Below are 15,610 nucleotides of genomic sequence, written 5' to 3'. Positions count from 1 at the left end.
GATGCATGAAGATATGATAAATGATGTGCAACCCAAGGTATTAATATGTGGTTTAGGATTGACTTCCTGTCAGTGAAATAAGAGACTGTTTTTTTTTTTAAATGGGGACGATGACACAGTGAAGATTTAAACATGCTTTTATTGTTCTGCATCTCCTGATTTGACCTCATTCTAGTTTTTATTATTGTAATAAATGGGTGGTCATGCTTAAATTTCTGTCATACGTTTAGTGTTTTGATTCAATTTTATGAGCGGGAGTGGTTGTGGTTTATATTTTATTTAAAGGGATATTTAAGTTATCAACGAAGTTTTTTTTTAAAGTACCGCAACCATAAACTTAAGTAACACATTTGATTCTATTTATTTAGTATGAGAAAGGTAAGATGAATTAAAAATGAGAAGACTGAGCTGATTGAAAACTTTTCTTATTCAAGTGCTTTGAACTATTTAACTATTTAACAAAGTCATATCCATCATTATACTTTATCTATTTTAGACAGAATTTATATTCATTTTCTCATTCAATTGTTTTTTTTACAGTTTTATAAAGATTTTTCCTTTCACATATTTTATTCTGCTCTTTTTAAATTTCTTTGTTTTAAAATGTGTTTTCTGATTTCAATTTGGTCTTTGTGCTGTTTTTAAAAATGTCCCTGCAAATAAACTTGAGTTTTGCTCTGTTCATAAAATGTGCTTATTAAATCAAACTACACGCACACAGTCACACACACTCCTCCCTCTCTGAGTCTCCTCCCACTCGCAGCCCAGGGAGTTTCAGGCTGCTTGTTTCTGTCCTCACGCACTCTGCGGGGACACAGCAGCAGGTATCGGTCTCTTCTCTGCAGAGGAAACAAAAACCTCCACATGGAACCAGATGTGAGAGATATGATCCAGATGTGAAACGGAGCGAAAACCTCTGCGGAGAGAAACGCGTCTTCTCAACTCGTCACTCAGGCGCGTTCATGTGGTTTGAAACCAGTTTCAGAACTAGATCTAAGTTTTGGGCTCGTTCCAACATGCAGCCTTAGACCTGGAGTCGGTTTTCAGTCCCGAGGAGATGAGGAGCTGCAGAGTCTGACTCCACCGGACGTCATGGGGAAATGGGAGCTGACTATGGTGAGTGTGAGAAAAGAGAAAAAAGTAAACTCAGCAGGATTCAGATCCTCAGAGATGAATCTTTGTCTTTGTGGGTCAAAGTTTGTCTGATTAATATCTGAAATATGTGAAAGAGTGGGTTTGTTTGTTCACTGAGCAGTAAATGTGCAGTTTCCTGTGGATGAATTGTGTTTTTATTCTGGTTAAAGTTGGTAACTACTGTAAATGTAGCTCAGAGAACATTTGGAGTTTCCTGAGGATAGATTGATTCTATTCTTTAATAAGTAAAATATCCTGGGATCTGTGATTGTCTGTCTCTTTGCAGCTTATTCTTCAATATGTAAAAAGCTTTAAAAACCTGTTGGACTCTGTTTGTGGAGAAACTGCTTGAGGAGAAGCTGGCTCCTTGTTTGTGTGTCTTCAAGTCACAGAGATAACAAACAGATCTGATTTATCTGGAAATATATAAACACGTCTAAAACTCCTGCACGAATAAGAATTGTAAAAATTGTAAAAAATAAATTGTAAAATAATAACGAAAAATACAAATGTAAGTTTTTTAAATGATTGCACGATGGAAGATTCTTGCTGGAGGATGTTTTCACGACCTTCAAGGTTTTTCAAAGGGACTTTGTTGAATCTCAAATGTGAAATATTCACATGAGAGGGAAACTGATGTTGCATAAGATCAAGACCACGACTGAGTCTGTTTGTCAGAGTTCAGGGCGGAGGAGTCGTGCTGCTGCTCCATGGTCTGTTCTGTCTGTTCTGTCTGTTCTGTCTGTAATACTCAATGCTGCTGTGGGCTGAGTGACGTGCTGAGAACAATCAGGGTCATTTTGACATATGAGTCACAGGTTTGTTCCATTTTCACTGGAATTAAACAGAATAAATTACGATTATGTGGATATTGCTGGAGTCTGATCCAAACACGTACTTTCCTCTCACGTTTAGATTTAATATTACACTAATTTGATGAATTGTCCTGCCGTACAGTGTGTTTGCTCCAGATCTGCCCAGTGCCACCAGCTCATCCCCGACACGAGGCCCAGCTTCACATCTGCATAAGGAACAAATGGTTCTAGTTTCTGTGCTGGACAATAGGGTTTGTGTGATACTGGTCCACACTGGCCACCACCACACAACCGCAACATAAAGACATTTAAATAACCTTTTACAGCAGAAGATAAAGGTTGTGTAGTGAATTGATTTTAAATTAATACTGTTTGTTTCATCCCCTCGCTGCAGTGACTCACGCTGGTTGTCAAATTTATTTGTATAGATTTGTGTGACATTTGCATATAAACCAGAGAATTAGACATTAGTCAAACATGAGCTCGTACTGACTCTCATGTTTATAATGTGACACTTAGAAAGGACCGGGGAAATAAAGAAGCGTCTCCACTTCCTCCCTCTTCAAAGAAATACAGGGAAAATATCTCAGATACGAGCGCTAGCATCCGATGACGTAAGTAATGTCGTCCCAATTTGAGCATCGCAAATTAACTAGAAATTACAATCTGGAAGGCAAGGGGAGTGGGAAGGGAGACAGAGATGCATGATGGGAAACGCAGGATCCGATGTTTAGGGTTTTCGTAAACAAAAAGTCACGACACGTTGACCTGAGTTTCTTCTTTGTTTGTTGACTTCTTGTGTGAATATGGAAATGAATGTTTGAATTGAATGATGACGAGTGGAGCTGAGGCTTCACCGGTCCCTGGAGGTGAAGATGAAGGAAACAGACTCTTGACATTTTGGATCCGTTGCGGTGTTTCTGCTTTGATGCACCAACCTTTTGATAATCCTCTTATTTGTCCCTAAACATTCGTGTTCACCTACAAAACTCCTGGAAATCTCTCCTTCCTGTGTTGCAGGGAAACTGAGAAAACAGGACGTGAGAATAACAATCGTTCACGTGTTTGTGCTCGAACTGCAGGATGATGATGAGTCAAATCCTACCTAGTAATTGTGGTTCATAGGGGATCAGTGTGTGTCTCAGTGGTGGTGTTGTGTCACTTGTTTGTGTGTGTGTTGGTTCACCAGGCCTCCTGCTATTTTTACCTCCACGTGGTTCGACCTCTGACCTTAACGTTGTGACCAGTAACACAACTACACATGTGTTTGTGTGTATGACCTGTATCTGTGTATCATCAAGACACAAGCCAGGGTTTTAAAACAGCAGCCACTCTGAAAACTCTCACTTCCTCCCCTCACCAGAACCCAGTGCAGGAGTGGGGCGAGGAGTTCGAGGACGGCGCCGTGTACGGGGTCACCCTGCGCCGGGAGCCCGCCCCCCCCTCCGCCCCCCAAACCGACGATGCCAATCCCTCCTGCGCCTTCGTCCAGTACCGGACCTGCAAGGTGCGGCGCCTGAAGGCCGCCACGCTGGAGCTGCTGGTCAACCACCTGCTGGACCCGAGCTACCAGGAGCAGGACTACAGCAAGATCTTCCTCTCCACGTACAGGACGTTCACCAGCAGCTCCACGCTCATAGAGCTGCTCTTCCAAAGGTAACTCACCATAAGGTCAAGACCTTTTGTGTGAGAAAAGAGAAAAGTCAACTCAGCAGGATTCAGCTCCTCAGAGATTGATCTTTGAAATATATGTGAAATAGTTGGTTTGTTTGTTCACTGAAGAGTAAATGTGCAGTTTCCTGTGGGTGAATTGTGTTTTTATTCTGTTTAAAGTTGGTAACTACTGTAAATGTATCTCAGAGAGCATGTTGAGTTACCTGAGGATAGATTGGTTCTATTCTTTAATAAGTGAAATATCCTGGGATCTTGGATTATCTGCCTCATAGAGCTGCTCTTCCAAAGGTAACTCACCATAAGGTCAAGACCTTTTAGGCTTAAGCCTGGGAAGTTAATAAAGTCTCCAGGTTGAGTCGGGAGCTCTTTAGACATCGTTTCCCTGACAGAGCGATTCTCTGCCCTCAGCTTTGATCTCATAATAAGTATCTGGCAGGTGCTCATTATCTGGAAGCTCTCGACAACAGCAGTTGAGCACAGAGTGGTTTGAGGTCTGGATCAGCGCAGGGCAGGGAAAATAATAATTAAAGTAAAACAACCGATAAGCAAAATAGCTCTCAGGGTTCAGGGGCACTGTGACGTTTTCTTAAAAGCTGTTTTCCTGGTTGCAGAGACGGTGCTGCGTCAGACCTGGACAACTGTGAACACTACAGGAGGTAATCAGAATTCTTTTAATTGCCAAGTATATTTGCACATACAGGAAATTGCCTTGGTGTGGTTGGTGCACTGTACATAAATAACAATCAGACATTAAACAACAATATAAAACAATATAAAACAAACGACTCTGAACCTGAAGAAGCTTTATATCTGATATATCTGCTGCTCTGGTTGACTGTTTCTCTATGCCCCAGCCCTCTGCTAGCCTTCATCCAGACGTGGTTGGATGAGTTCAGCGAGGACTTCCGGGACCCCCCCCGGCACTCGGCCCTCCGGCTGCTGCTGGACCACCTGAGCATCAGCTCCGCGGTGCTGGACAACATGCGCAGCCAACCCAACTTCTGCTCGTTGGCCGGGCAAGCGGAGGCGCTGCTTAAGAGCTTCCAGAGAGAAGGTACAACACGGTCCGGAGTGCTGAGGCCTTTGTGTGGATGTGGAAAACCCTCCTCACTCATCTGACCCCTGTTATCTGTGTTTGTTCAGAACCGGAGACAGACGTCGGTTCTGCTCTGGCGGATCTGGATCAGGAGGCCGAGGGATCTGGTGAGGACGAGGATTCAGGATGTGAAAACTCTCTGGATTCAGGAGGGATCCTGGATTTCTCTGCTGCCGCCGTTGCCGAACAGCTCACCCGCGTGGATTCTGTACGTGAGCGTCTCCGTATCCACACGTGTCCTCCGTCCTCCAGTCCTGATTGACAGCTGACGATTGGTTTTCATGTGTTTTCAGGCTCTGTTTGTCCGAGTGGTTCCGTACCAGTGTCTGGGCTGCGTGTGGTCCCAAAGAGACAAGAAGGAGAACATGTCTCCCACCATCCGGGCCACCATCTCCCAGTTCAACGCCGTCACCAGCCAGGTGATCATGTCTCTGCTCTGCCAGCCCACGGACGCCACCTCCAGCCCCACCTCCTCCTGCCTCCCCCCCACTACTCCTGCACAGAGGGCCCGCTTCATCGAGAAGTGGATCCGAGTAGCACAGGTCAGAAAAACTCAGAAACAACATGATCACCGGAGCTTTCGATCTGATGTCGAGTGAATCAACTGATCGTGAATCTTATCTCCTGCAGGAATGTCGTCGGCTGAAGAACTTCTCGTCTCTCCGAGCGATTCTGTCGGCGCTTCAGTCCAACGCCGTCTACCGGCTGAGAAAGACCTGGGCGGCTGTCAGCAGGTGATATAACCATGTCTCTATGGCTGTGTTTACATCTTGTGATGCATATTTGTTCTTTAATGAGGTTATTGACGCCTCATCCAGAGCAATTCACTGCCACTGATGGAGCAAGTCAGCAAATACCTTTGACTCATAATCTGTGGCAGGTCACAAGCATTGTGGTGAGTTATTATGAAGTCGAGGGCGGGTGACGCCTAACTTCATGTTTGTGCTGTGAACATCTGCACCCAAGAGTGAAGGGAAACATCTGTACACTTGTTGTTGTGAATGATGTTAATTATTAAAGTGTCTAATAGTTTAAATGGCTGCGTATTAACTGTGTCTGTTCTTCTTCCAGAGAGAGCATGGCCACGTTCAATAACCTGTGGGAGACTTTCCCTGACGAGAACTGTGTCCTCACCAACAAAGAGCTGCTGGGGGAGGTGAGGAGGAAACCACACGCTCTACAGTTCTATTAGAACCTGGGTTCTATGTGTAATAGACACAAACCAGGATCTTTATTTGTATCCCACAATGCACAATGTCACAATTATTCATCATCAAACTTTCAAATCGAGCATGTCCATCAACAACTGATGTTTGAGGAAGAATGAACAGGATCATTTAACAAAAGATCATTTGAAATAAATCATCCCAGCAGCACTTATTCAGTCAGTTTAAATCAATATAGATAATTATCTACACTGCTAAGGGTTCATGTTAAGAGGCGAGATCGTAAACTTTATATAAAGAGGGTGAGATACATTTTTAAATACTATATTTGATTCCTTTAAGTTTCCTTATGCAATGTATAAATGTAATGTTCGTGCAGGAAAGTCAATCTGCTGCATCTGCCTTGAGCTGTCAATCAAATCAGAAATCTGAAACGAAATCATGAATACGTGATGAACTCCTGAGGAGCGTTTGCTGAAAACATGTTTGGAAATGATTGTCTTCCCGTGTATGGATTTTCTCTTTCAATTATTAAGAAGCTTCATTTCTCTGCGTGTTAATGTGAAACCAGAGGCCTCCGGCACATTGTGTTCCCGGCTTTTTCTTTCATATCGTCTCCTCCAGGCGCCTGCGTCAGAGGCGTCTTGTGTCTCGTTACAGTGAAAGGACTCGAGTCAAAAGTTCACCTCTGCTCGCTCTGCACACAGCAACCGGGCGAAAAGATCAGAGACTCTTCACGAGGAATCTTTAATCTTTTGTGTTGCTGTTCTCCTTCTTTTTCACTTATGGTTTTAATCAGGTGCGTTTTTATGTCAACACAATCAATCATACGTGTATAATATCACACACAAACACTCCCTCCCTCCCTGCTGCAGGAGAACCATTAAACAGGATGTTCAAGTTAATGTGTAATAAACCTTGGAGAATTTGCTCCATAATGAACTTTCTCAGGAAACCTTTAAACCCGTCTTGCACAACGAACATACAAGCCTGTAAAACCCGGTTGGTTTTATGAACCACTTACTGCTCTTGCCATCGTATGTGTCCTACATCCTTTGACTGAATATAGCTCCGTGTGACCCTCTGTGACAGGACGGAGGCCAGGCCAGCGTGGATAACATTTCTCCAAAGATATCCAAGAGGTGTCCGATCGCCAGACAGATGGTAAGGTCCCACTCTGGAGGAGGGAAGAGTTGGGATGTGACGAGAAGCCCAGTGGCTCCAGTTCCACTGAAAAAGGCTCTGAGAGGCAAAAGTTTCATATCCGTGCAGCTTTTAAACTTTTAAACCTCTTTCATACTTTTCAGCGTTAAAAGCTGGTTTTACCTCAGTGTGGGTGGAGGAGCTCAGAGACCAGGAGCTATCTTTAGCCCTGGACACGTTTCAGATCAGTTGGATTATAGGAGAGTAATAATAGACCAGACTGGGGTCGTTATGAGTCATATGCACATTCTCCTGAGCTGTAACATAAACCCACAGAGCTGCTAACTGGGAAATGAGCCTGTGTGAGTGTCGCTCTGTATGTAAAAAAAAAAAAAAGGGCTGCTGCTTGATTTGAAAGACAAATGAACAGATGCAGTGACAATGGAACAGGAGCGACACTCCAGCTGCTCTCAGACCAGCACTGAGATCTGTGCAAATGTCAGCTGCTGAGGACGATCATATGTGAAATACAAACTCTTGACCCAGTTGTCAAGACAGTATCAGTCTTGTGTAACTGTGCATTATGTCGTCTCCCTGCAGAGTTCTTCCAGTGGAGTGGTCCCGTACCTGGGGACGTACCTGACCGTCCTCACCATGCTGGACACGGCTCTGCCCGACACCGTGCAGGTACACAATACACAAACGTCTGTGTCATGTTTGACTCGTCACACTCAAACACACAAAGCACGAGCTGGACGGAAGGGCGGAGTCTTTTTCAAATGAACAGACCTCAAGTTTGACCCATAAACTTTGAACATGTGCAGGAAACTCCCTCTTAGTCACAGAGTATAGTTTGACTTCATGTTTATCTTTTGTGATAAACACTTGTGTTCACCATCTGACTCCTGGTGTGATCGTTCAAAACATCCCAGTGTGTTGCGATGCATCATGTGTGCTTTGGTCCCAGAGTCCAAAACCTTTAGTGCTGGTGTTTTATGTTTTGTGTTGTTTTTAAATATCACTGACCTAAATTTAATCGTAAGATTGCAGATGAGTACACATGTACAAATAAATGAATACTAAAGGAAGGTTTATTCTTCACACAACAGTAGTTTGAAACATTTCTCACAGTTTTTCCAGATTTCATTCAGTGAATAAGTAATTATTGATAAAAGCAATAAATAAATCTTCTCTTTTGACAGAGTGGACTCATAAACGTGGAGAAGAGACGAAGGGTGAGTGGGACCTCTTCCATCTTTCCCCCCTTTTTTCTCTCTATGTATTTCTGCACATCAGACAAACACCGAGGTGCCAACGTCGTCTCTCAGCGTCACATACCTGAGCAGTCGGGCGTGTGGAGTGTTTGCATTGTCTGAGTAAACAGTGGCAGCTGAACAGTTCCTGACTCGTTGTTCGGAAAGTGTTTCTGATATGTACAGGATCACCTCCTCCTGACAGGTTGTTTTACAGACGACAGGAACATCCCACCATCTCTGTCTCTCTGTTCACGTGACGTTGTTGTGTCCCTGCAGGAGTTTGAGGTTCTGTCTCAGATCCGTGTGCTGCAGGCGTCCTGCTCCCAGGACAACCTGCCTCATCACCCCCGAGTCGCTGCCTGGCTGCAGGGACACCGGCTGCTCACCGACCAGGAGAGGTGAGAGCTCAGAAGCACAATAACAAAAATAGACATTTACTCAGGCAACAGAACCACGTTAACCTTTCTGTTTGAGTAAAAGTAAGGAAGTACTTGGTTTTAAATATATTTAAAGTATTAAAAGTAAAGTGCCAGCTGTGATTGGATCAATTCCCCCTCTTATTATTAAAACTAAAAAGGATATGTTGGTGAACAATATTTGCTATAAGCAGTGGAGTAAAAGTGTAAAGTATCCGAAAATAATCTACTTCCATAAAGTACAGACACGTAAAAAATAAACCATAACGATTTAAATGTTTCAGCACATCCCTGAGACATGTCGGCAGTTAGATAATATTTTCTAGAGCCACTACAATCCTGCAGAGGAAACTTTGAACTAGCTCACTAACCAACCAGTGTTTTATTCCTTTAATATTTAACCCTTTGAGTCTGTTGGGGGAGAATAAAAATGTGCTTTTCACAAAGTCTATGCAATAAAACCAGATAAATGAGTAGCCAGCGTGAAACACACAGTTTAAAACCAGCTGAAGTGACACAAATCAAAGCTGCAGCCTGTGTTTGTGAGTGTGCAGAATCTGACACGTGATTGTGCAGAGTTGTCAGCGTTGTGTTTGTTGTGTTTCAGCTACGAAGTGTCGAGGCAGCTGGAGCCTCCGGTGGACGTCTGCTCTCCGACTCTGTGGTCCGGCCACCGCACGCTCAGCAAGAAACTCTCCAGGTGTGTGTGTGTGTGATTTGAATATTTAAACACAAACATTTCACTACACGCACACACCTCACGTCACCTCTGAAGTCAAATGTAAACATGGTGGATGCACATGTTGTATTTGCACGAGAGGACATTTCTGAAACAGCTTTATGGAATAATCTCTGTCTGGTTCCTCGTCCGTCCTCAGTCTCCTGACGCCGAGCGATGGGTCGAAGAAAGTCCCGGCCGACCAGATCAGCGTCTCCTCCTCTGGATCCAGTGGATCTGAGATGGAGGATCTCTCCTCCCCGAACCCGGCCTGTTCCATCAGACGGCAGGTAAGAAGCTGTGTGTGTCTCTGTGTGTGTGTCTCTTTGTGTGAGTCTCTGTGTGTTGTTCATGTTTATTAATCGTCTTTGCTTTTGTCATCGCCGTGGTTCTGTCCGCCCTTTGTCCCTCATAGCGAGACACTGGAGTCTTTGTTGAACGTGTCGTCACACCGCTTCATGTGAAGCGTCTCTGTGCTCCACACAACATCCACTATTTACACTTCGAGAACAATTGTCCCATTTTAAATCGCCCAACAAACCCTGGAGCAATTCTAATGAGGAGAAAATGACATAATCTTCCTTCACTGAAGATCATTTCTAAGATTTATGGAAACAACTGAATCCTTCAACCAGTGGAATTTCATCTGAGTAGGTTTTAAGTTGAGGTGGTTGTGTAGCGGCTCAATTGCGTCACTGTTCCTTGTACAACAATCAATTTATAATACAAATTCTATAATCATATTCTCCCTCTCGTCTTCTGCAGTCCTTTCACAGCTCCTGCAACGACGTGTCCGAGCCCTTCTCCTTGTCCTCCTCGGCCTCCTCCTGCTCGGCCTCCTCCTCCCCGTGCTCCTCCGCCGCCTCTTCTCCAGACTCTCCCGATCCCTCTGGCCCACCCTGCGACCCCCCCGCCTCGTCATGCAGCAGCGGGGGTGCACGGCCGAAGTCGTCCTTGGCCTCCCACCACAAACGCTCCGTGTCCATGACCTCGCTGCCCGTGTACAACCGGCAGGTGGCCGACACGTGCATCGTCAGGGTGAGCGTGGACTTGCCCACAAGCAACGGCAACATGTACAAAAGTATCCTGGTGAGTTTATCTCAGAGAACTGATCTGGAAATGTTAATTTGTCATATTTAAAAATGTATATCGAGAAGATGACTACCTGATTTCAAACTTTGAGCATTTCTCACAACTGCACGTCTGATTCTTTGTCCTTCACAGTTGACCAGTCAGGACAAAACTGCTCATGTGATTCAGAGGGCGTTGGAGAAACATCACCTGGAGCACCTGAGCTGGAAGGAGTTCACCCTGACGCAGGTCATCTCCCAGGACAGAGGTCAGCGCTGAGCCACGAGCACTGAAAACACTCTGCCGTGAACCAGAACCTGTTTTTGACCCTTGTGTTTTGTTTCTGTTTTCAGAGCTGCTCATCCCGGACAAAGCAAACGTCTTCTACGCGATGTCCACGACAGCAAACTTTGACTTTGTCTTACGGCAATTCCCCAAAGGCCAGAAGAAGCCGCTGAGGGCCACGTCCAGCCTGGGGCGATAAACAAAGTAGTTCCGAGGGTCTGGAGGAGCGTCTAGAGCTCAGAGGACTTTCCCTGAAGATTAGTCTCACTTTTTAAACAGAGGAAACTTTTTTAAATGTGACGGACAAGACGATGCAGAAGCACTTTATGAAGAGGAAGCAGCCGAAACTGATGAAGCTGAAGAGAAACGCCTGGATCAGACTTGCTTTTATTTCCTGTTGGAATAAACTGGGCATGAATCCGACCATCAAACCAAAGAACTCCTTGATTTCCTTGAGTCCGCTGCTCGATGTCACTTCATTTTGTCGTTGCTATGACAACGTGGACAGAAACGCCGTCCATCAAAGAGCAACACGTGCTGACATCAGCGACCTATATATCTATATATATATATATATATATATATATATTTATATATGAACGTTGAGAAATAACACAGCTGGATGCTAACAATAACCTGCGTGTTAGAAAAGGGAATATGGGTCAGATGCTGTGCACAGCCGGTATCTAACTCCCGGCCCCCCCGCGGCGAGCTGTCGGCCCGCTGCACACGAGACCCCCTGCTGTGCTGACGTGTTGCCAGACGAGGAGGAGTGGGAGGAGCCGCCCTCAGCAGCGATCGCGTGTTCCATGCTCGTTTCAGACCTGCTGACGCGATGATTATCGTGCTCGCGGCTCGCTGCCCGACCGGAAAGAGGGCATTCCTGAACTCTGGTAACCATGGCAGCAGCAGATAATGATGGACAGAGATGTAAATGCAAATGAAGCAACAATAAGGTCGAACTGTCGGATGTTTTTCTATTTATTTTCACTTTGGTTCCACATGGTTCACCTCGAACGCACCTTTATTGACACGTTATGACTCACAAGGTTTTAACTTGTCCTCTGACTCTGATTTGGAGACATGGTTGATTTTATGAATTTCTGATGAAAACTCCTGAGAATATTTGAAATGTTTTATTTTTTAACTTAATTGTATTTAACAGTGTGGCTCAGACCTGTGAAGCTGGGATGTAACTGGTCCTGTGACGTGATCGTTTGACAACAAACCACAAACCTCCCCAAGAATGAACATTTTAGAATAAGCTCATTCTTATTATACTGTGCAATATCCCCCCCGCCTTTTAGTAATTTATAAATGATCTTGGCTTATAAATAACTGCAAATTGTTCGATCTTTTTTGATGAAGACAAATGCCAGAGTTGTAAAACAAAATGAATAAACTGTCTGAAAAAATGAATTTCTGCCAAATTTCCATTAAACTAATGTTCTTATTTGTCCCATTTTTTTCCGCGTGTATGTTTTCATGGTAACAGTGTTCTTTGTCATACAAGAACTTTAGATATATATATTTTTTTGATATAAGTCAGCAAACAGTCCCGGTCAAAACGTGGGCGAACAGAAGCTGAAACATAAGGAAGAAAGTGTTTGTGTTAAAGAAGCATCCCAGAGCCGATTAATGATAATAAAAACACAACAAACTAAACTTTCACTTTCAACGGAAACGACAACACTTTCCAACAAGTGTTTTATTGTGTTGCGTTTGATTCGAGGGAGGAATTATCGTCAGAAAAGTCACGAGGGGAAGATTTGATTGAGCGATTTGTTGGATTTGGCTAAAACCACCTGAGAGAATCATCCTCATCATCACCATCACTACCATCTGACATCAGACTCCTCATCAGAGAGCAGCAGTTATAGGCGTCTCAACTGCGAGGTGAGTGATGTATATTGTCTGTGCTCAATAGTTAAGTGTCGCCCCCTGTAGCCGATGTTGTGAAATTGCTCTTGACAGAACAAAAGTTCACCACCACTGAACTAAACTTTATCTCCAGGCCTCATAATAAAGCTAGCTATTTAGTCTTTTTTCTAAGCAGCCGAATTTCACAAGTCAACCTGTGTAAAACATTCTGAGGCAGGAAAACACACGAGAAACGATAAGAAACAAGACAAACGTGTCAGAGTCAGAAAGAAAACTAAATAAATATTGAATACATATACAAAATTAAAAGTTAAAAAGCCAAGAAATGAGAGGAAAATACAGTTTGTTTTCCCGTTTGAAGTGGAAGACGTCACAGGACATTAAGGTGATGATGAGAAACTGCTGTTTCCATGGCAACGTCTTATTCAGCCTAAGTCCAGTTCATCTCAGAATGTTAGTGACCATATAAATGGCTGGAATGGATCAAACTAATTTACTAGAAGTTGCACCATGTCGCCGCTTAGTGGCGTCAGAGAGCTGCTCGCTCGTCCTCTAGTGAAGTTACTGTAATTGGAGTGTATTTACATGGAGGCACCACTAGGGCGCAGCAGCAACTTTTGCGTTGGAGCACGTGTGTAACCTGGCTGTGTTCGTATGTATGGTGCAGAGTGTTTTGTGTGTGTGTTTTGAAACAACACAACCTTGCATAACTTAAAACCCTCATGTTGTGAACACACACCTCGTTTCTTCGTCTGACACCGATACGTCTCTTTTGAAATAGAAACGCTAATAATGTCTCTGTCTGTCCTCTGCTGAGCTGACCTGTCTGTCCACTCAGAGACACAGCTCTCAGCACAGGGGTGTGGTGTTCAGGTGTGTGTCTGTGTGTGTGTGTGTGTGTCGGAGGGGATGCACCGGTCAGCAGTTCTGAAGGAGAAACAGGACACTGCCCCTCATCCAATACTTTCTCATGTATTATGTATGCACGTGATGTCCGGCTGCAGAAACACATCATATCACTGCTGCCCTGAGACACCGGGCCCTGAGGACCAGAGGAGACGGTCAAGGTCTTATCTGGATCCGTCCAGGAAGTGAGCGTGGCGTGCTGCCTGATGAAGACGGATGAAGACTGATGACACGTGGAGTTTAGCTGTCAATGTAATCGATGGTCTTCACTTCCGTTGACCCCCGGAGTGTGGGAGGAAGTCAGGGAGGGAACTACAAGGTCTCAGGCTGTTGGAGCATTTGGTTTTCCACCTTCATGTAATAAAAAAGCAGGGAACAGTCAGAGAAACCAGATCAAATGAAACAAAGACACTTGAATCCGACCTTAAGTTTCAGGTGGATATCCACTAATGAAGATATTATAATGAATAGATTTCCCTCTAAACTCCTCCACAGCTTCAGCACAGGTTGCACAAAGAGCAAAACAAAGCTGTGTGGGAATTCTGTACGAGCAGAGTTAGTGGATTCTTTTATATCAGAGGTCATGACCCCTTGATTTTAGTTTGATAACCACAGGACTCAGAGGAGTGTGGACATGTCTGTACGTCCCTGTGTGGAGGAGAGAGGCATTCAGCTGTTTACATTTCAGCACCAGAGGTAAAGAGGCACCGGAGGGGTGGGAAGAGGGGGGAGGGGGGGGGGGGGTGAACCGCACATGGGTTGAGGTCAACGAGTTGCTGCCATGTTTTTCACAATCTACATGGATGTTACACACGTGGCTGAAACAAAGCCGTCTCTACACACAGTGAACCCTGTTCCCTATTCTCAGAAGAGGAAGCGAGGTGGATATAAACTGTATTTACTCATATACCTGTGAGTGTGAGTGTGTGTGTGTGTGTGTGTGTGTGTGTGTGTGTGTGTGTGTGTGTGTGTGTGTGTGTGTGTGTGTGTGTGTGTGTGTGTGTCACACGGACACGCACGTATATACAAACACTGCCTCACTGAGTGACAGTCGTGCCTGTTTGCACTAATGCACTCCTGGATATTCTTGGCAGGCTTCAGGTCTGTTTTGCCATATGTGCACACGCATGTGAATATGCATGAAAGGCTGAATATAACCCCCCCCCACCACACACACACACTTCCCCTCTGACATTGACGCACACATTTAAACTCACTTACAGATATTCTGCAGCCACATGTGATATTCATGGCTTCTCTCCGCCCTCTCCTCTGAAATTAATGGAGGTTGATGAGTTCGACCTTTCGTACAATTATGTTTAAATTGTTATCGCTGTGCTGTGGTTCAGGTGTTTCTCTCTTCATGCCTCTAAGTTTAACTCAATGTCTGAGCGTGAGAAGGTATATTTTTATCAATGGGACATTTAGTTCTCTATCAAGCACGTGTGCAAATCACCAGAGGTTCTGCTTTTCTCTAAGGAGACGACGCAGTTCTGACAGAGACTGAGTGGGATCTTTAGATTCGTCTCATTTTGGATTCTATCTCAGGGATCTGGGCTTGTTGTCAAAAAGCAAAGAGTGATCAAATAAATGTGTTTATGTTTTCAAAATGCTTTACAAGATTAAAATCCACAGTTAAAAGCAGATTGAAGCTGGTGTGAACCATTTAAGATATGAAATACTCTCAATATAATTCATGAACATAAAAATACAGAACAGTATGTTCAATTTTAAACACTATAAAAAAGGAATGTACTATATGAATGTTACATTTGTGCAATTGAGTGTTTGTACAGTATCTGTGGATGTGTATAATTATAATGTACTGCGTGTGTGTGTTCTAGATGTTTGACACACATCTTTATTTGTATTCTCCTCCTGTTGATGAGCAGGATATTATTTCTATGACACAAAAACAATATCCAGTCCTCAGTGGTACATCACACACTGTACACCGCTGCTCTCTGTAGAAACCCAGGTTGGTCATTTCTGAGTCATTGTTATGATTTATGGGGAAACGACCCCTTGAGAAACTGAGATCACGTTAGA

General features: G+C 44.1%; 1 protein-coding gene across 1 annotated transcript; it reads left to right on the top strand.

Annotated features, from left to right (window-relative positions):
• The first annotated feature begins 1,092 nt into the window (after positions 1–1,092).
• On the top strand, positions 1,093–11,317 carry LOC133023289 (ral guanine nucleotide dissociation stimulator-like). The gene is made up of 18 exons (XM_061090283.1): positions 1,093–1,116; positions 3,313–3,605; positions 4,235–4,279; positions 4,478–4,677; positions 4,767–4,927; positions 5,013–5,261; positions 5,350–5,453; positions 5,791–5,875; positions 6,552–6,575; positions 6,990–7,049; positions 7,629–7,715; positions 8,231–8,263; positions 8,561–8,682; positions 9,308–9,400; positions 9,579–9,708; positions 10,184–10,507; positions 10,643–10,757; positions 10,843–11,317. Exons 1-18 carry the CDS (start codon positions 1,093–1,095, stop codon positions 10,971–10,973), a joined length of 2,280 nt encoding a protein of 759 aa, XP_060946266.1. The 3' UTR covers positions 10,974–11,317.
• The last annotated feature ends 4,293 nt before the right edge of the window (positions 11,318–15,610 follow it).

This window comes from Limanda limanda, chromosome 17 (assembly GCF_963576545.1).
Source record: "Limanda limanda chromosome 17, fLimLim1.1, whole genome shotgun sequence".
Classification (NCBI taxonomy): domain Eukaryota; kingdom Metazoa; phylum Chordata; class Actinopteri; order Pleuronectiformes; family Pleuronectidae; genus Limanda; species Limanda limanda.
The sequence above is the reverse complement of the archived record's forward strand: the minus strand, read 5'-3'. Positions and strand labels throughout refer to the sequence as shown.